Here is a 20,751-nt window from a genome sequence, read left to right as displayed (position 1 = left end):
TCTTTTCTAGTGTATTTTATCGTGTTTTACCTACAATCAGCGGCCCCTGTTAATAGTAAAGAATTGTACGAGCAACTAAAACCCTCATCCCCCCGATCACATACTTGGGATGCAATTATATATCATTTCATTTCATTCCTTGTTTCCCTTTATAGATGACCAAGCCCCAGTCCTTCTCGGTTCTTCTGCAACTTCCTTCTCGACAGCTGGAAAGCGTGTTTGAGGTAACCACATCGATGAGAAAAACTGCCACCTAAAGTTCGTGATATGAATTCTTCCTGCCTTTTAATGTCAGTTACAAGAATTCAGTTGTTGATACGTCAAGACAATATTCCTTTCAATTATCATCGCTAATGTATTCATATCGAAAGAAACTCCACCCGAAAACACAAAGTAAGTTTTCGTCCTCTCCTCAAGTTGAGTGCTTCGTTGAGTTAATTTTAACTAAGCTATAGACTCTTTTCATAAATGGCTGCGAATTATAAATTCTTTTGTAAGTATTAAAATTAGCCTGACTAACTTCGTTTTTGAGTTGATAATTCAAAAGAATTTTACTCCCAAACGAGTTAGTGAGGCTAATTTAAATACAAACAAAAGAACTTTAAATTGACAGCCATTTATGAAAAGGGTCTATGACGACGGAATAAACGGCTTATTTAAATGACTTTTCTTGTTGTTTTGCCAAAACAACCTGGAGACCTGCTTTCCACAATTATGGTAATTATGTTAATTATGTTTATAATTATTCAGATATGTCCAGAACTCAAAGAGAACCTGGTTGCGCATGTTCAGTCGTTCACTCCTCACCAGGTAAGCTCCATGAATTTATTTGCGTTCCCACGTGGGCCTGTTTTGGACTATGCGCTTATTATACTTTAGTAGAAATCTACCGGCGTTCTCTGATTGGCTATGCTACTCACTGTCTATTCTGTTGTAGTTGGTCAGTAGCGTAGCAGTGTGCGCTGGTGGCCGCTTCTTTGCGTTTTTGAAGGGTCTGTGAAAAGGATTTAGATAAAGTTTTGAAAGACTAGTGGGTTTATACTAAAACAAATAGGTTATTCGCTCTCGATTTCTATACGACGAGGTTGACGAGGGCGCAATCACCGCGCGATGGAAATCTCGAGCTCATAATCTAATTGTTTAATGCAAACAGTGAAGTAGTAGAAGATATCAATGTGCGAAGATCCCTTTAAATATTTGTTCTTGGCCGTAAACAGATCAAGAAAATCGTTTCCCCATACATTGAGAGGACTTTTCGTAATTTTTTAAGACCAGTATGTATCTAACAGAATAATGGTCTAAAATGTGTGTTGTTTTGCCATTTCCCAGCGAGCACATATTCCGAGATCGCTTCTTCAGATCTTAGAAAAGGACGGGAAAAAGGACGAGAAGAAACCTAAAGTGGAAAAACCAGACAAGGAACAGATCGACCCCGAAGACGACGACGAGTCGACGAAAGACGACAGATCTCCGAAGCAGACACGATCGCACTCGAGAGAATCGCTGAAAGACAAACGAAAGTCGCGCAGATCACGCTCTCGCTCCAGGTCACCGCGGAAGAAACGGGAGAAAAGCGCTGGTGAGGAGAGTGCAAGTGAAGGAGAAATAAACTGAAAGTCGATGGAGCAAAGGTGGTTAGATGGCATGCGAAGTTGAGTTAACCTTGTCGTGCAGGAAGACTACGAATACCTAAGTCAAGTTTTCCTGCATCTCCAAGAAGAAACCGTGATTCGCGGGGCGAGGAGAATTCGTTGAAACCGAACTTTAGTGTGACCAGCCTTAGTAGAGAGACGTCAGTCTTCGCGTCAATCTTTGCGTCACTTCACCATCCCGCGTATAAATCTTAAAATGCTTCCATCTTCTTAACAGTCACTACTCTGGGGTCGCCATAAAACCTCGCAATTAACCCTTTGAATACCAACCACGCATATATGCGTAATTAATGGTCGTGCTCTTTGTACCACTTGTGACGTCATTAATTTAAGTGTCATCAGATATTCTTGACAAGCAGATAGTAGTACTAGGCTAGGCCTTTCCGCACAATGGTCAGGTTTAGATATCGACGACATTCCGACGTCGCAAATCGAAAAACAACATTATCAGTTTTGGTGCAAAAACGGTGGTAAAATGGTCCACTACGCCTATGATTGATCAAGGTCCATTTTCTAGGCTTCGCCCGTAATTAACATCCAACTTTTCTCGGCAGCCAGAAAGAACATACAAAGCAAAAGGTAGCCAGTGTAAAAGGGCCGAGAAAAACAGAAAGGAAAGGGGAAACACTGAAACAAAATTAAGAACGGTTAATGGCAAAAAAAAGAAAGTAGTCCAAATTTTGGCTTATGCGCATGCCCGGAATTGAAATTTTGCTCACTTTTGTACCTAATCCTCCAAAAATCTCTCCTTTTAGTAAAAAAAAAAGCTTTCTTAATGAAACTTAGGCTTATTTAGCGTCATGGCAGCTAAAAAACCTGACTAAACGGTTAAAAACGGTATTTTTGGCGAAAGTTTGCTATTCAAAGGGTTAAGCATCCGTGAATGGTCTCAAACTTTCTAATCCTACTAATAAGACTAACAAGGTTATGTGAAGGGGTTCTGCATACGGATGTATGTTCACTATAGGTGAAAAACCAATTCCAGCAGGTGACTTGTTATCATGGGAGTCTGCCAAAAACGAAGAGGATCACGACCATTTCTTCCTGTGATTGTCAATTGACATTCTCAAACCTGTGAATAATTCATCAAGTCAGAACAGAGAAATTCACAACCGTGAAGGAGATTTGGATACCCGGTCTTAATTAGCATAGATTTTGACGATTTTATTTCTCCGTTTACTCCTTAGTTTTTGTTTCGAATGAGAAAATATATCAAACACTCGACACAGTGTTTCATCGGCTATCCAAACACCTCGAATTTTGTCAAAAACACTCCGCTGCGCGTCGTATTTTCAACTCTCTTCTCGGTATTTGGATATCCCGATGAAACACTGCCTCTCGTGTCTGATATGTTACATGAAAAGCGCTAAGGTGACGAAACCACACCGAACTGGCCAGACCATTGTGTGGAAACTGGAGAGAAATACTGGAAATGTGTGACAGTGATTCTAGTCACGTCCTTTTTAATTCAATGCAAAGGTTGAATTTCTTTAAGAGGATATCGTTGTATATTGTAAGCATGTGGTTTTGTAAGTTAATGTACAGGCTCTCTGGTTTGTAACTTCTAAAAGAGCAATGAAATATACGCATCAGCCTCAAAGCTATTGTGTTTGTAAGTTTCTTCAGTTAGCAGCAATATTTAACAATTATTCGTCGAAGGTGATCGTGAAGGACAACTTGGGAATATTCCCCCAAAACAACGCGTTTATGGACTGAGACGCACCTGAGGACCGTAAACACGCAAATTAAGATCGAGGCCATCTTGATCGAGCAAGGTTGTATGATCAATGATTTATAATATGTCATTCGGGACACCGTTTCCTTGCGGGGTATGGCGGACAATCCCGAGCGGAAGAGAAAGTCCCATCTCCCGCACTCGAGTAGCCAATCATAGCGCGGGTTTTGATCCTTCTTAAGCGCTCGTGATACTACCATCTGAGCTGAAAACCTCACAGACCTACTCGACCCCAAAGCCTTCTGTTTCTTTTGGTAACTATTAGCCGACAAAAATCATCTTAAAATGAGAAGCTTTGGAACGAGATTGCATTACCTATAGAAAAGGTCGAAAAGGGACCTCCGAAAGAAGCGATCAATGTCAAACATCAGTTCGGCTTATTTTGAGGCAGACGTGCTCAAAACAGGAAATTGAAAAGTTCCGGGAAGAAAATCAGACAGGGACAGGGCCTTAGAGAAGACATCCACCGAAATTTTGTCCAAGAAGCAATCTCGTACCAGGAAAGTTTGTTTTACACCTAATCATTTCATAATGAGTTAAAATAGCTTCAAAATGAAAGTGCACTGCATGTTAGGACCTCGATTATGCAAACCATTATTAGCCTTTTCCAGGCGTTCAGTTAGTTGGGGCGCGACGCGAAAAACAGCGCGCGAAAAAAAAAGCGCTTCCTCTCGCCCCGCTTTTTTTGATTTTTTTTTTTCGCGCGCTGTTTTTCGCGCTGCTCACTAACTAACTGAACGCTTGGAAGAGGCTAGCAAACCATTTGTAGTCAGGACATCCACTGCTATTAATTAGAGAACATAACCAATAACCACCGCCACCCCGCGCCTATTGGTCTCAGAACTTGATCAAGCTAACTATGTAACGCCAGCGTTCAGTTCCAAAAGAAAATACGAAAAATTAGCCGCAGTCATTCGCGTTCTCCAAAATACGCAGAACTTAGTCATTTCACGATGTTGCTTTTTAGAGGACGACAAAGAAATGTACAAAGAAAGATATATAACGTACTTGCACAGCTATTGTTTTACACATTAAACCTTTTGTTTCGTGCAGTTTTCTTGTTGCCGTTGCCGTAGTGGTTTGCTAAGCTCTCATGACATGTCATTTGCTACCTGTTGACATCTTTCAGGGTGAGTGCGTAGGTCATATATAAAAATATCTTCTCCAAACTTTGTTCCATCGCTAAATTTTTTTAACCACGCTCTGTTTTTGTAGTGGTGAGCAAGTTAAGATTACAAGCGATCTGTTAATAACTTGGGAAACGTAAAACATCTTTTGAAGTGATCGGATCAACCCAATTACCAAGTATTATCAAATTAATTGAAATATGAGCAATGTTCTCTCTTCATAGTTAGTTATTTCTGGCATTTATAACAGACACTAGGCGAGGTCCAAAAGTTCATTCGAAAGCCAATCGTTTCTCGCTTGCATTGTTTAGATTAATTAATGGTTTACTGAATTAGGACATTGCTTGCTTGTATCTTGTTCTTATCACCTATTTATACACTGTTCTAAGGTCAAGATTTGTCTTATTTCCCTTGAGATTAACACCAGTCTCTTTTGATTTTTCACGCGCGTTTCGAGCATGAGGTTTACAACCAAGGTGTCTTCGCAAGAAACTGGAGTCTCTAAGTCTGGCTCGTCCGATGAGAAGTTTATATTCACGGTTAAGAAGTCGGAGGTGACAAATGGCGCGAGTGCTGCTGGCTACGAGAGCGAAGGCGCTAGCGGAGGGACACGAACGCTTCAAAAATCAAGCACGCTCAACGTAAATCGCGAACAAATCGAAGATTTCGCAAGCGTCCGCGACAGAATCTTTCCTGTCATCAAGGCACGTTCTTGGGTCGACGCCACGAAGGATCTGCTCACGAAAATTGACCCTAAAAGTAAAGCGGGTGTCTTATTCACGCCTCTAAAGAGCATTCCTGGAGCTGGCATCGGGTACACGCTAGCAATCATGGGCGATCACAGCCATTCCCTCAACTACATTCTGACAAGTCATTTGGACGTTTGGAGTACATCTGAGAGCGCTCTGCAAGAGGTCGCCATCAAAAATTTGGAGAAGACGTTGGACGGTTTAGGAGAAAATCTTTGGTCGCAGAGCAGGGCTGGTATTCACTACATCGACAGTCTGGGCTCGCTGTCAGCATCTGTTGTCTTACTGCCGCGTTTTATCGCACGCTTAGACGTAGAAAGCGGAGACGCCGTGGTCGTCGTCCCCTCCAGTGATCTCTGCATGGTGGTAGGTTCTAAAATGGAAACACGACTTTGTATTGTCGGCGAGATGTCTCTGCGTTACTCGTCCGATCCGCACCACTTGAACGCAAACCTTCGGCTCAACAAGTCGAGAATGGTGATCTCAAAGTACTCGCCGAAATCTTTTGCTGGTGAATTTCCCGTTCCTTCGACGCTGGAAGAAGTAGCGGGACTGAAACTGAGGGTACAACCCATTAAAAGGAAGAAATAACTCGTCATTTCTCCACACCGAACTTTAAAATTGTCATAGATTTTAGTATATTTTATAATGAACATTTTTGAAAGAACAAAGGCCAAACAAAGAGCATTGTTGAAGTTTAGTGCTCCTATTGTCGCGCATTCTGTTATAAACTTTATTAGTTTTCAAAGAAAATACGCACAAGTTAAGTTATTAGTTGACAAAATCAAAAATACGCGTTTTCTATATAGCACCAGTTCAAAACTTTTATGGGAAAATAACCCTTTAGGGTCCCAATAGCAAACAGTACTTCAAGCGTGACAAAGTAAAGATCTCAAATTTTAAAATTAATATACCTTGATCATGTTGATCGGTTTGTAAATAGTTGCGGCAACATGCTGGGTCAAAAGAGGTTTACAAAGAATAAATATTGCCCCACGGATCGACTCTGTCTTTTAAGTTCGTTTGATCTTCCGTCTGAGAGCAAAATATAGAACACTACAGATAGTTACTTTAAGTATTGTGAGGAAACCCAACAAAATTATTAATCCGAACGTAAGAGTTCTTGAATATTAAAAGAAAATTACTGTGTGGGGTGCTACCCCGGGGGAGGAAGGGGGGTACTTGGGTTTGATTTGGGTGGGTATGTGCCGCCCGGGTTTCTAAATTTAGAACCCTTTTGCATTTGCATTCAAAATGATGTCCCGTTGTAGAAAAAGGTCAATTTTTAAGACTCCGTTCTCTAGATTTAGTAAATTTCAATAGCCCGTACGTTGTTTTGAAAGTTATTTATTTTTAGTTGACCTATATATCTAGATACGACAATGCTGCCTCTGCACAAATCAGCAACCTGATTGCTTCAATTTCAAACGGAAGATAAAGCCGTGATTAGCAATTTCTTTATTTACCATCTTATTAAATTGTCTTGGAAACTTTTACTGAAACGTAAAATTCTCTATGAATAACTTCAAATGGCTGCTGATAATTTGACGAGCTTTCGTGCGTTCGAAATATTTTACCCCGTTCTAGGAAACGTCTCCATTCTAGATCAGGAGTCCCAAAATCACGACCCCGTTGGGCGGCACCTACCCGTATAGGTATTGTGGGGGAGTATCCTCCCCCGGGTCCGGGGTGCTACTGTAGTCTCAACAAGCGAGTGAAGGATGAAATCAATGCAGTTTTCACATCTTTCGAGATAACGGGCAGCGTGAGCCCAGTCGCCTATTGTTTCAACTCGATTAAAATTCCTCCCTCGTTATAGAATCAAAAAGTCTGGAAGGGCGTCGAGAATCTAAATAGACACAGGAGAACTCTGTTCTTGGTAACTATCAGATTTGCAATACAGAATAGGTTATTATTCAAACGTGTAGTCCAGAGGGCTGGATATTTGTAGTCTCTTTTTATTGGTGTGTTTTAGTACGGAGACGCAGTCGACGTTCATTAACATTTTCCGGCATAAAAGAACGGGTAATCCCGAGGGGGCAAGATAGCGCCATCTTGCCCGCTTGGATGGGCGCCAGTCACAGTTTGGTTCACCTTGCCTGGTCGCGGGCAAAAAAATCTTGCTTGTGAGGGATACAAAGTGTTTTTGAGGTTGACAGTTTCAAATTCGCAGCATTTATTGTGGCGAATACAGAGCATGTGTACTACTAACTCGCCCTCGTACTACTTTTAAATTTAATGGGGTTAGAGATTTACCTTTTTGTACCGCTACAATCGGAATTCGGACTTCGAAAGGGTTTGACAAGAAACCCTATCTCGGAGTCGATTACTTGCTCAACGAATAACACTGAGGCAAACTATGACATTGCCTTCACCCACCTGATACATGTAGGACCATGTACGAAATCGCAGTCAATTTAAAATTTCCATGGCCACAGCCTCTTACCATCTCCCCTCCTCTGGAAATCTATGGTGCCCGTGAGGGGAGGGGGACAGAAAGGGCAACAAAGCCTTGGAAGGGAAGGGAATGGATCGAAACCATAGTACCGAGGACACCAGTACAACACTAACTAACACTGTGTTGTTTGCAGAAACGCAATTCTATCAAACACAATTTGTAATTCTGTATTATTCTACTGAAATAAATCAACTTTAAGTGCCGCACAAAAGTGCATAACTCTCCAGTTCCGAGACCAGATGGTCTCTAACGTGACCTTCCCCTAACACCGCTCACCACTATACTCTTTAAAACATTAGAATAATTTGGACTGCTTCCTTAAGTCAGTCAGGGAACTTTTATTGCAAGAAATTACGTCAGGTCGACGTCATACGAATACGTCATATTAACCAGCCGCTGCCACAAAATCGCTGGTTCACTAGGAAATGGCAGTTAAAAAATCAATTGACGTAAAATTAGAGAGACAATGAGGATCACCAAAACATTTTTAAAAAGTCCATTTATCTTTGGCTTTAGGACAAATGTTTGACGTTCGTTGTAAACCGTCGCAGTTTTATAACGCTATGTGTTTTAATTATATTTTGAACAATTTTTATCACTACTAAACGAAATTGTTTGAAGAGTATTTCCTAATTAATATCTGTCAGCTGTTGACTACAATTCCTTTAACTGTCCTAATGTTGTTTTCAGGAGGTTCACGTGGGCCTGAAACAGACAACAGAAAGGAGCCAATGAACTTCTAAAGCATTTAGACCTGGGCCATGGGAGGAAAAGCACACAGTCTAATTCTCAGGTCAGGCCATTTAGCACGGCGGTCAACATCCTCAAGGTGATTTGGGCCAGGTACACTCTGGCAAGTTCCAGGGCTACCCAGAATTCCCTACGTAGCTGGCGGGATTACACGCGGGATTTTGCGCGAGAGTGTTTTACGACACTATCTAACAAGACAGGGGCAGATTTAGGGGGTGGGTGCAGGGGTTTTGCACCCCCCCCCCCGTGATGAAGCCTTCCTCTTCGTATATGCTTTTAAAATTTGTTGACTTCAACAGTCAGTTATGCCACTCCTTAGTGGGGCACGCCTCCTAAGTAAAACCCTGGATCCGCTCCTGCAAGAGCACCATAGCCGCAGGGACTTCTGGTAGTACTCATATGGGTGGAATTTTCCCGCGCTGCTCTGCAGCTGAAAAAAGCCACTCGCAAGCAACATCAATCTCGCTACGCAGGCTATCCTCTTCCCCCGCCCCCCAACCCCCTCCCCACAAAAAAATCTTGTGCAGCAGCTAAGAAAATGGCAATGCATAGCAGTTCAGTGATGCAGAGGAATCATTGACTCATAACCTAGTGCAAATCATCATTATTGCCAGCATGGTGGAAAAAAGTTCAAGTTCAGTCAGTGCCACCATTAGTAGGGATAACAATACTCGAGACAGAGAGCCAAACATTGGCAAATTTCAATTCATAAATCTGGTTATAGCAAGACATTCAAACAGGATTATTCTACGTAATGCAACAACTAAAAGGAAACACGTTCAAAATGAATAATCCATTCAACAGTACCTTGGCATGTTTCAGCTCTAACTCTGCCCGTTCAGTCTAAAAAACAGAAAGTATTAGTCAAACAAAGATCACATAGAAAACAAGAATTGCTACTTGCGCACATGGTCTGTTTTTCTCTTCATCAGCCAAAGTTTATTAATTCAATGCTACTCACCATGCTCTTTCTAAACTGCTGGACTCTTCTTGTCTTGAAGTCTGTCAGTTCTGTTTGTTAAAGAACAGATCACAAATCACTCTCCTGTTACATTCCTAGCAACTGACAAGTTAGCTATTTGATAATTACATGGGTAACTTGATTAGTAATTAGACAGCCCCTGGGCAGCCAATCAGATTCTGAGTTTAAAACAAAACAAAAACAAATAACTGATCTCCCAGGATAATTAAACTTTGCTCTCATTCATCTTTGGTCCTTGAATAGGTTCCACAAAAGTTTTGTTTTGTGAAGCTCACAAAACAAAACAACAAAAGCAACAACAACAACAACAACAACAACATTTATTTACTGGCCCATATTTGGAATTCCTTCAAAACATGCTTTTAAAACTTATCTGGACCCCTGATTGAAGTGCGACGCTGTATTTAAAGGAGACTGTGCTGTATTGTTGTGTACAAATGTCTAAGTGAGGTATTACAATCTCTGCCTGAAACACATTCCACCCCCTCCCCCTCCCATACAAACACACCCAGACTCTTGCCAGCCACTTTAGGGAGTGATTTGACTGGAGGTTTCTGTTTACATGATACCTTCGTTTTTACAGGGGTTTCATTAACATTTTCAGCTGGAGGGAAACTGGTTTTGACAGGAAGGCAAAAACTCTTTGAACTGAACTTCTTTGTAAGATTAACTTTCTGCGAGATGGTCAAACCAGTCAGGCAAAATCATGCTCACAACTGTTGAATTTGTCCGGTGCCTGGCCCTTAATAAAATCCCTGTTCATACTCATGACACTTCTCACTGACCTTGTTTAGCTACTTCTGAAATGTGTTCATATTTTTCAGAAGCTGTTTGCTGAGCTGTCTCTGCCTGGAGTGAACAAAAGAAAACAGAACTTAACAAAAGCACACAACCTACAGACAGTGGATAACTCAATACTCAATACCAACATACATGGACATGTTCCCCTTAATTTTCGCCTGAATTGTTAACCAAAGGTAGTGACCTCAAACGTGACTTTTCATGGCAATAACAGATACAACAAGCTGAACTGAAGTGATCTGATATTTGTTTCTGATCACCCTCACCCTCACTTCAATAGGAATGCACTATTCCGCTGGGTGTAACATAAATTATTTCAACAAGATTTATCTTTTTTTTTCTTCTTTTACTGAGACAGAGGGAAGCCCAAAGTTGCCTCCTTTCAGAGCTAGCAACAGAAAAAAGTAAGGCTTCTAAATCCAAAAGAAACAAAAGTCATTATATTCAGAACTTTATGGTATTGTGAGGTTTCCCAAAACGCAGTGTGTGACTTTTGCAGACTGCAGATTACAGACTTGTTAACTAAAATCATATTCCTGTTTCCATTACTGAGAGCAAACCATTAACAGGCTAATCTGAGCACTATTCAGGCTAGCCTGACAGATACTCAGGCTAATCAGAATGCTATTTAGGCTTAAATATTATAGTCTGCAGTCGACTGCAGTCGACTGCACTCTGCAAATGCCATACACCACCCAAAAGGCAAGTTTTAAACTTTCCATGCAAACTGTTCCACATAAAAAGGTTTAAATTACATGTACATGTATTCTTCCCAATGTCTTTCACGTCGAATATCATTTGAAATAGTCCAATAAAACTAATTCCCCATGATCCCTCATTATTTTAATAGTATTAACACAAATCACATGTTCATGTATATTGTACTTACTGCTGCGACTTCTTTGCCCTTTATCCTCGCCTTGTCCAGGGCCTTGTTAGCATTTTCATAGTCAGCTAAACATCTTGTCCTGCGATACAACAAGTTCTTGGCAGCCTCCGTGTCTCTCACGTAATATCTCAGTAGGTCTGAAGTTTTCAGATCTTGGTCAGAGGCAACACGGCCCTCCAATTTACGAGCTTTCTCAAAATATTCAGAAACCTGAAAAAGATTACATCATATGAGAAAAAATTGGTTGGTTGATTCTGCTCACCACTGTTAATGTCAAGCTCACACTTAATCAAATCCTTGACTTGATGAATTTCTTTATTCTTGCCACCTATCTGCTTGACAATAATTACTTACACATGAGGGGAATTAAGATTTTGGCCATTCTTGAGATTATGCACTGTCAGGAGATTGACTTCATTCAGTACCTTATTCAGGAATCTATCTATATCCATGTATTCACTAGTGCCCATCTGCGAAATACAACTTGAGATCCTGATGAAGGTGTCAGCAGCATTCTTGTGTGTCTTTGTCATACGGTCTGCTTGACGAGTAGCATCCTTTAACCTAAAAACACACCAAAATGCTCAAATCTCTGTTTCAGCAAAACTTAAACAAAAACTTTACAAAATTATCTGAAGCTTGTGTTAGGAAAGTTCTTCTCATCACACTTCCCTTATGTACTGGATATAGCATTTATCAGTAACTCATGCGGTTATTAGACAGTTCTATCAAAGTCAAATTTTTCATTGTTTCTTTGTTGTTCAATGATCATGAAAATATAATGTAGCTTAAGTCTACATATAAGCCAAGTGACCAATCAAGCCAGGGCTTATCTCTGATTTCAGTACCATGAAGCGACTAGGAGTATTTCTACTCCTCCCTGGATAGGATGCTGGTCCATTGCAGGTTTACCCCAAGCATTAAATTTGCGGCTACCCGTTTATACACCTGGGTGGAGAGAGAGGCACTGTGAGAGTTAAGTGTCTTGCCCAAAAAACACAACACAGTGTCCCCAGCCAGGACTTGAACCTGGACCACTTGGTCTGGAGACAAGGGCACTAAACATGAGGCCACCATGCAGGTCTGTCACTAATGTTTGAAGTAAGCGGGGAAATGAAAAAAGTAACCATAGATAGCGTCCGCACATGCATTTAAGCTTGATGCATTTGCCACAATACAATAGCTTTCAGCAAGATATATAAACCCCATAGGTCCAGATTAAGCTATGGAGAAGTCCGAAGATAAGTTTATTTTTTCTAGGGGTTCTGCCAACACTTTGCAGCAAAATTAAGTTAAGAAACTCTAGAGACGGTGATACTGCTGGAATTTTTATCCACTCTGAAAGACTTAAGGACAACCTTTAATGTCCGTTTCGGTCACACTCTATGTCACATACACAATGCAAAGACACCTACTTCATGTTATATTCCACTAGAAATTTCTTCTCAGTCTCAAAAAACTCGTCAACATCCTCAAAAGAGTGAACAGTTTCAACGTTAGCTAAAATAGCAGTTTACAAGAAAAAAGTAAATGTTCAGGCCTTTTAATCATCAATCTACGAAAAAACAAGCATTTTTATGAGTGAAAACTCCATCCATTGATATAGTGACTAATTAAATAAGAATGTTTGAGGGACAAGCAAAGGCCTGAAGTTTTCAAGCATTTTAGGAAAAGTTATCCCTAAGAGACCGCCACAGTGTACTATGTTAGGTCTGCTTGGTAGCGTGTTAATAGCAGCTTGACAATCTCACAAGGACAAGAGAGTTGGAAGTAAAATATATTACAGTTGAGCATGTATCAAGTGTGATTCTAACCCTCCTACCCATACAAAACAACATGCCCTGGATATGACTTCTTCCATAGAAGATGAGCCAGGAAGGATTCAGAACAGCCATCAAAATCCACTGCCTGCCCCTACCCTAAATACTGTAGAAACAGTGGATGAACCTCCCAGCAATCTACCTGGACATTATGGCACATGACTTGTACTGTACATGGTAAGTATGGTGACAATAGTTGATTGTCATCACCCAAATCAAAAGCTTGTAAGTTTTTGTTAACCTAAGATTCTCATAGGATAGCCTTTATAAATACAAAAGTAATAATTTAAAAAAAAAATAATTTATTGTTTAATCAGCCACTCACCTTTTGTCCAGACAGAAGTACTTCATCAACTCCTTTGGCAAGGCCCTTGAAGAGGCCTCCAAGTCGTTCTTTCTTGTTTTTGCCTCGTACATTAAGCTGCATTACAAGAAAAAAAAAATGATTTGAAAACAAGAATGATAACTAATCTTAAACTGATCTTGTGAGTTCTTAAAAGAGATTTCTCAATTCTGTTGTTAACATACTTCTCCTTTAAACTCCAAGAACACATTAAAGTTGCTGTCTTTTCTAAGAGTAGGATGAGCAGCCAAACGCGTCAAGAACACCTCGTGCATGGCTACAGTTTTCTTGAAAGTAGCAAGATATTCCCTGAAACAAAACAAAAATGACAAAATGAGTGACAAGACAGTCTGTTAACCCTGACAGTGTCACTATAATAGCATTCTTACGCTTCAAGTTCTTGCTTCATTTTCTGGAATTCCTCTTTTGTCATTGTATTTTCACCTGAAGTAAAGAGGACATGGAATTGTCAATGATACTATTTCAGTCAACTATTTTATTGTATACATTACTGGTAGATTGTGATTGTTTTTTGTTCCATGTACATATGAAGAAGCTAGTCATAAAAGGGGATAAGTGACGATTTTGGTTGGTTTTCTTTTTTTTGCTCCAAATTAGCTGAATTTTTGCATGTGGTCTTCAATGTAATAGAAAAACGTGGTTCTGTATTCTTGTCGCTGGTTTTTACTTTGTTTTCGAGTTAAAACGTATGCAAAAAACTTGGCTTTTCCTAGCCATGTCTTTGGGAGTTTATTTGTTGAACAGCAAACAGGCAGACTGTTTATAGTGTATGAAGTCAAAATCAAATCCCACAGCATATAGAGCAGAAATCTGGGAACAGATTGTTTACATCAGTTATTGTGACGTGAACACAACACGTGAATCGATCGAGCGTCAAACGAAAAACCATCGAACAAAAAAGAGATGTGCCACATTAGAGCTCTATCGGCTAATATCTTAAGCATTGTTTTAAAGTACCTTGTATGCCTGCCTGGTGGTTGAGAGGCATCATAAAGCCTTGATAAACCCGTACGTCATCAGCACGTTTTAAAGAATCAAAATGTGTTCTGAAACTTCGAAGGCAGCTGATATACTGTAATCGTGTTATCAGTGTTCAAAGTCAGATCGAGCCAGGTAGCAAAGACCAAGAGCAGTTCTTGCCCAAGAAAAATACCCTCTGGTGAGTTGTGGCCCATTTGCCGAGCGTTGCTAGCATGAAAGTTTGGAAAGCGAGAACTGGTTTTAGAGTGATAAAATTTGTCTTGTATCGACCGCCATGTTTTCCCGTGCACGAGGTGTAAAGACCATTCCCAGCATGCGTTGCGATTACGTTCTGCGGACGTTTCTCGAACTGGTAACTAGATTTAAACATAATAATGGCCAGCAAGTAGCGATCGATTGTAACAGATCTGTGATCCAGTTTGCGTTGATTTTATTTCAAATCGGCATGATTTGTAGTGTTTTGAGCTTCTGGGATCAGTAGACATGCAGATGTATGGAGACCCGTATGTTGCGCAGAAGGGTTAATCTGTTAATCTGTCAGCCCTATTTATAGAGCGTTTTCACATGGAGTCATCAAATTCTTACATCCAAAACTAAACAGCCACCAAAGTTGTTATCCTCACCAGGCATAAGAAGTACCAGCGCATTTTGAACTTCGAAGTTATGGCGGTGCATTGAAAACTATGTAACTATGTATTTATCTCGTGATTTTTAGCCATTTAAGACGTTGCCGTATTTGGAAAAGTGCTTATTGAAATGTTTTTGTTTGTTTTATTTTATTTTTATTTATACCTTTTTGGACCTGAAATCAACATTTTTGAGCTTATACCTTGTGTGAAATTACCATTTTCAGGAGCCCATCATGGGCTCCTGCCATTTTGCTGTTTTCTAAGCGAAACTAACATCTTTGCCTTCACGCGTTAATGTCAAATCAACATTTTAACCTATTTAGACCTGAAATCAACATCATTGAGCTTATGCGCTGCGTAAAATTGACATTTTACTGGTTTCTAAGTGAGATCAACATCCTTGCCATCACGCGTTAACATCAAATCAACATTTTAACCTATTTAGACCTGAAATCAACATCATTGAGCTTATGCGCTGTGTGAAATTGACATTTTGCTGGTTTCTAAGTGAAATCAACATCCTTGCCGTCACGCGTTAACCTCAAATCAACATTTTAACCTATTTAGACCTGAAATCAACGTCATTGAGCTTATGCGCTGTGTGAAATTGACATTTTGCTGGTTTCTAAGTGAAATCAACATCCTTGCCGTCACGCGTTAACGTCAAAGCAACATTTTAACCTATTTAGACCTGAAATTGACATCATTGAGCTTATACGTTGCATGAAATTACCATTTTACTGTTTTCTAAGGGAAATTAACATCCTTGCCGTCATGCGTTAACGTCAAGTCAACCTTTTAGCTGTTTTTGAGCTGAAATTAGTACTTTTTTAAGGTTGCGCGTTGCGAGAAAAATCAACATTTTGCTGTATTTTTAGTGAAATGAACATCTTTACGGTTACGCACTGACGTGACAAATATAAGTTTTTTGCATACGTAATATCTCAGAAACAGTGCAAACCTCAGCAAAAACACATACAAAACATTGGTTAACACACCTAAAAAATAACGCATGCGAAATTTGAAGGTTTTTGTTCAGTTTTGCGCAAAATACCTAATGCCCATTTTCCACTGAGCCCTTCACATAAACGAAACCGGGCTTTGTTATAATAAACTGAGCCAATCCTTTGTTATAATAAACCGAGGTGAGACTTTGACCAATAACAATGGCTCGCTTCGGTTTAATATAACAAAGGATCGGCTAGGTTTATCATAACAAAGGCCCTGGCTTCGTTTATCTGAAGGGCTCAGCTGAAAAAAGGCGTTAGGTATTTTTCTCAAAAGTGAACTTTGTCAAAAATGCTCCAAATTTCGCATGCAGTTTTGTTTAGGTATGTTTAGCAATGTCCCATAGTTTTTCTGCTAAATTTTGCTTCGTTTTCGGGATATTGCATATGCAAAAAACCACTCGGTTTTCCTAGTGGCAAAAACCAGCGGCAAAAATACAGGACCACGTTTTTCTATTACATTGAAGACCACATGCAAAAAATTCAGCTAATTTGGAGCAAAAAAAAGAAAAGCAACCAAAATCATCAGCTATCCCCTTTTATGACTAGCTTCTTCATATACTAGCACTGGGTGACTTTTTTTGCTTCGTTTTCGGGATATTGCGTATGCAAAAAACCACTTGCTTTTCCTAGCGGCAAAAACCAGCAGCAAAAATACAGGACCACGTTTTTCTATTACATTGAAGACCACATGCAAAAATTCAGCTAATTTGGAGCAAAAAAAAAAAGAAAAGCAACCAAAATTGTCACTTATCCCCTTTCATGACTAGCTTCTTCATATACTAGCACTGGGTGACTTTTCATGAAAATATACTGTAAACTGTAACAAGTTACAATCACACAAGTTACATAAATTACAATCCAAACCTGTGCAAGATCCTATATAGAACCTTGATAACCTTGATGCTAAGTTGAGATCCTGCCAAAAAACCTACAGGATCTGGCCCTGAGCATATTATGCATCATAGATCAATGAGAATTAAGAGAACTGAGGACTTTTTTACATTGAGATATTCTAAGCTTTACATATTGCATTGTTCAATTGTAATAAATTAGTAATATTAATACTTTTGTTTCTGAACTTAACACTTGTTAGAATGGATAAAATTCTGAATCATTGTTACACACTAAATGAGAAAATAAATGATTATTATTGATTAATACATATAGGATCTTAAACAAGTTTTTTTACATTCTTCCATGTACTTTTTTATGTATTTAAATGTTTCCTAAACAGCATCCTGTATTCTTATTATGATACAAACTAAGGAGATCCCATTCGTTTTTCACTTGGGATTGAAAGGGGGATCCTATAAGATGCTACAGGATCTTACACAAGTCCTACATGGACAAGATTCTAAGAATGATTTCAGCCAGCACACTCATTATCTCTTGTTACCTTCTCCAAGCTTTTGTAGCTTTTCACGAGATACATCAAAATCTGGTTTGGGAGGAGCTGGAGGAATCTACAGGCAACAAATCAAAATTAATTACACATTTTCCATTCACTAAACCATTGGTCAACTTTAAAAGCTTTTTGGAATTTCGATCAGGCATGTGTTTGCATTAGTTTATAGAAGAATACCTATAAACCCTGGGCCTTAAGGGGCAGTCCCACCAAGATTTAGTGAATCTTGAAACGAAGGTGTTGGTATAAAATGTCGATCCCCTAGTAGTTGCCTAACCTTGCTAAAGTGCACCGTACTGGTCATGAAAGTTGTTTATAAATGTTGTGGCTACGGACGAGTAGGAGAGAAGTGGTGTAAAACTTAAAAGTGTTGGGCCGACGTTTTCAAGTTAGACAATGTTACTTGGAGGAAAATCACTAAAAATCGTTAATCTCTTAGAGATTGAATTTAAATGCCTTTTTGTCTTTAAAGGTTATTTTGTTGATCAGTGAGTGCACCTTTATCATTCTAGCACAGTTTGCACAAAAACTTAGAAGACCTCTTGTAATACTGCCCCTTTAAAGTTGATGAATTTCTTGTCAGATTAATTGTTTGTGATGGACACGCATCTGTAAGACAGCGATCCACTATGTTTGTTTGTGCCAGTGATACATGTGAATTCATAAAGAAACCGCTGTAACATTTGGCATCTGATCGAGTGAACATTGTCTGTAATGTCCAAGGTACAATGTAAACTTATGCAGGATTTTCCCCATGCATTCTTAAATTTCCATAGTAAAATTTTAAGAAACAAAACAATTGAAATTTATATTTTTCTTACTATTTTAGTTGAAAACTAGTCGCAAAATTGTGATTGAAGAGGAGGAAGTTTTAGTCACCAAACATTAAGTCATGAATGCATGTAATCGTATCGGTCAGACTATTGGTCGTAATTTTGATCCCTGTACTAGACAGTGGTTTGACTGGAAATAGTAAGCAAAAACTTCTGGGAAGAGGTAAAAACGTAGAATCTCTTTTCTTGGAAGTCACACGGAGTCTAACAAGGAATTCAAGAGCGCTGAAGTAAAAAAATAGAAATCCAGAATGGAGGGGGGTTAACGATTTCAGAATTCAAAAGGCATGGGGTGTTGAGCAGTTTGTAATCTCTAAAGGCAATGTGGGATTAAAATATTGAAGCCGTCCATGGTAGGGTATGGATATTAGCCATTATTATCCAACTGCAGCAAATACCATCCAAATACCATAAAACTGTACTTTCATTGATTGTACCATCCAAATAACAGTACAAATTTACAGCAATATCGTACAGTCATTTGTACAGGAAAAAACCTGTAACCAAAACACAACAACAGGAGAATGGTACAACAGCGGACCACTGAGGGAACAGCTACTCGTCGGAACAATGGAACAATAGGAGGATCAAAATGCACCAATCACAGCCGACATTTGTGATATAAATGATAATGTGCAATCAGTCGACCTTAACGCCTGAAGAAGACTAGCAGTAAGCAGTTGAAACATCGCAATCTACATCTCAAGTGACTACATCGTGAGACAAACGATAATACACTTTATCATAGGAGAAAACCTGTTTGCTGGACAGGATGGCGCGCGCACACAAAGCTGTCACACTCTCCCTCTTTCACTGATAATTTTATTGACTACAGTAGTTGGATAATGTATCCCTTATTAGATGTTTTGGTGTGTAGTATCGCTGTATATTTTTACTCGTTGTTTGTATTTTGACTCGCCCTATGGGCTCGTCAAAATATGGCACAATTAGCAAATATGTACAGCGATACTACACACCAGAACATCTAATAAGATACATATATTGTGTATGGATATCACCCATTATTGCTTTTAACACTACAAAACAACATTCATATCTTCAAGCCAATGTGTAATTTTCATTTTATTACACTGACAAACTGACTGTTTGCACAAACAACTGTGAAAAAGTGGGAAACGAGGTAATCAATATCCTCACTATGGAAAACATACCACTCAGGTCCCAAATATAGTTTCGGATGAATTTTACTAGTGGTGTATTTTCCTGTAAAACAATTGTGTCTATATAATAAGTAATTTCATCTACCCCTATTCGTTGATTGCCCACTTTTGTCTATCTTTCCCAGCTGCAGAACCTGCTCAAAGGGTTCTGCAGTGTTAAGGAAGTAACTGGGCACATACATGTAACCTGACAAAGGGCCAGTGCTGCTACATGAAAATTTCCTCCTTTGTGAGATGGCAAACCTACTAGTCGGTTTTTCTTTTGTGAAGCCAAGACTTTTTTCAGCTTTGGAAAAGAAATCAAGACTCTGAAACGGCATCAGAAAAAAAAAGACCAAGAGACTCATGAAATTTGACTCAATTTTTTTCAAGCCAGATAATCAACTCCCACCATTCACCACTGCTAGGACGAAATAGTATGATTTTGTCAAGAAAAACGGTAATTAATGTTTAGATAACTTCTGGGAGGCTCGATACGAAAAGCTTTCGGATAAGCTTAGCTTACTGAAATTAATCAAATATCGATCAATATCCCATTTACAAATATCTCCAAGTACTTACAATGATTCCAGCATACTCTTCGTTTTCCACGTATCGATCGTGAAGCCAAACAAATTCTTCATGTTCCCTGACGACAGAAAACTCGCCTTCTTTAAAATTCGGCAGGGTTGTCTAAAAGGAAGCGCATTTTTTGTAGTTAACCAATTATCAATGAATGAGGTGGACCAACAGGGAAAGTTTGCATGGCCATGGAGAAAACATAGCGCTTACGTACCTTTGTATGAACAGTAAACTTCACCCGATCTCTTTCACTTAATGCATCGGAAATGTCTACCATAAGGGAGGTGTCCGTGTTTAAATCCACAGTCTGAGTCCGTGTCTAAAATGGAAACGAAATCAAAACAAATTTGTTATTTTCGATTCCACGGGAAGGCCTAGAGTCATGGGTACGAGATAAAAGATGGACAAGAAGAAACTCACTTTCTCGTCCTCCAGCATATCTGCACTATCAGCTGCGTCCTGTCGAGAACGGAAAACGGAAAATGAGGTTATATCTTATAAATTGATTAAATATTCCGCAATTTTCAGCTGTTATTCGCTGGCCTATGCCCTTACCATCATGGTTGGCACCGTGCTGAACTGAAGCCTTCTATGTCACGTGACTGGCAGGACTGTAGCAAAAAATTCTCCCATCCGTACCCGGCTAAGTGCATATTTTGATCGAAAACAAAACACCCGAGAAATCGCTCATCGAAATACCACTAGTATAAAAATACAAGAAAAAGGTTCCAGTTGGTGACAAGGAAGACGTATGTTTGGTGTTAAAGTTAAGTGTACCTTTACTGTGCTAATTTAAAAATTGTACATGTCTGAAAGAAGAAAGG

The 20,751-nt window shown here is 39.5% G+C and overlaps 3 protein-coding genes across 3 annotated transcripts in view; 2 read left to right on the top strand and 1 right to left on the bottom strand.

Moving 5' to 3' along the window:
* The window catches only part of LOC145483652 (symplekin-like), a 28,171-nt gene extending 24,933 nt beyond the window's left edge, over positions 1-3,238 (top strand). The window contains exons 36-38 of the mRNA XM_081462189.1: positions 156-224; positions 751-810; positions 1,330-3,238. Coding sequence (XP_081318315.1) covers positions 156-224; positions 751-810; positions 1,330-1,614 — 414 coding nt within the window. The 3' untranslated portion in view covers positions 1,615-3,238. The remainder of the gene's footprint in view (positions 1-155; positions 225-750; positions 811-1,329) is intronic.
* A 1,515-nt stretch (positions 3,239-4,753) lies between these two features.
* On the top strand, positions 4,754-6,378 carry LOC145483637 (uncharacterized). Its single transcript, XM_081462173.1, has one exon. It carries the CDS (start codon positions 4,973-4,975, stop codon positions 5,852-5,854), a length of 882 nt encoding a protein of 293 aa, XP_081318299.1. The 5' UTR covers positions 4,754-4,972; the 3' UTR covers positions 5,855-6,378.
* A 127-nt stretch (positions 6,379-6,505) lies between these two features.
* LOC145483636 (sorting nexin-6-like) lies at positions 6,506-20,535 on the bottom strand. The gene is made up of 15 exons (XM_081462172.1): positions 20,483-20,535; positions 20,348-20,386; positions 20,142-20,246; positions 19,928-20,038; positions 17,344-17,410; positions 13,696-13,750; positions 13,492-13,615; positions 13,289-13,384; positions 12,559-12,614; positions 11,569-11,707; positions 11,144-11,353; positions 10,239-10,302; positions 9,433-9,482; positions 9,279-9,314; positions 6,506-8,426 (listed from the first exon to the last, which is right to left on the bottom strand). Exons 1-15 carry the CDS (start codon positions 20,486-20,488, stop codon positions 8,376-8,378), a joined length of 1,209 nt encoding a protein of 402 aa, XP_081318298.1. The 5' UTR covers positions 20,489-20,535; the 3' UTR covers positions 6,506-8,375.
* Between the last annotated feature and the right edge of the window lie 216 nt (positions 20,536-20,751).

The sequence above is a fragment of the Orbicella franksi genome, chromosome 4 (genome assembly GCF_964199315.1).
Source record: "Orbicella franksi chromosome 4, jaOrbFran1.1, whole genome shotgun sequence".
Classification (NCBI taxonomy): Eukaryota; Metazoa; Cnidaria; class Anthozoa; order Scleractinia; family Merulinidae; genus Orbicella; species Orbicella franksi.
The sequence above is the reverse complement of the archived record's forward strand: the minus strand, read 5'-3'. Positions and strand labels throughout refer to the sequence as shown.

Coding starts and splice junctions, on each gene's coding strand:
- LOC145483637 (XM_081462173.1), top strand. CDS start 4,973: ATGAGGTTTACAACCAAGGTGTCTTCGCAAGAAACTGGAGTCTCTAAG.
- LOC145483636 (XM_081462172.1), bottom strand. Junction 13,751..17,343: donor GCTACAAAAGCTTGGAGAAG/GTAACAAGAGAT, acceptor TCTTTACTTCAG/GTGAAAATACAATGACAAAA. Junction 11,354..11,568: donor TAGATAGATTCCTGAATAAG/GTACTGAATGAA, acceptor AATCTTTTTCAG/GTTTCTGAATATTTTGAGAA.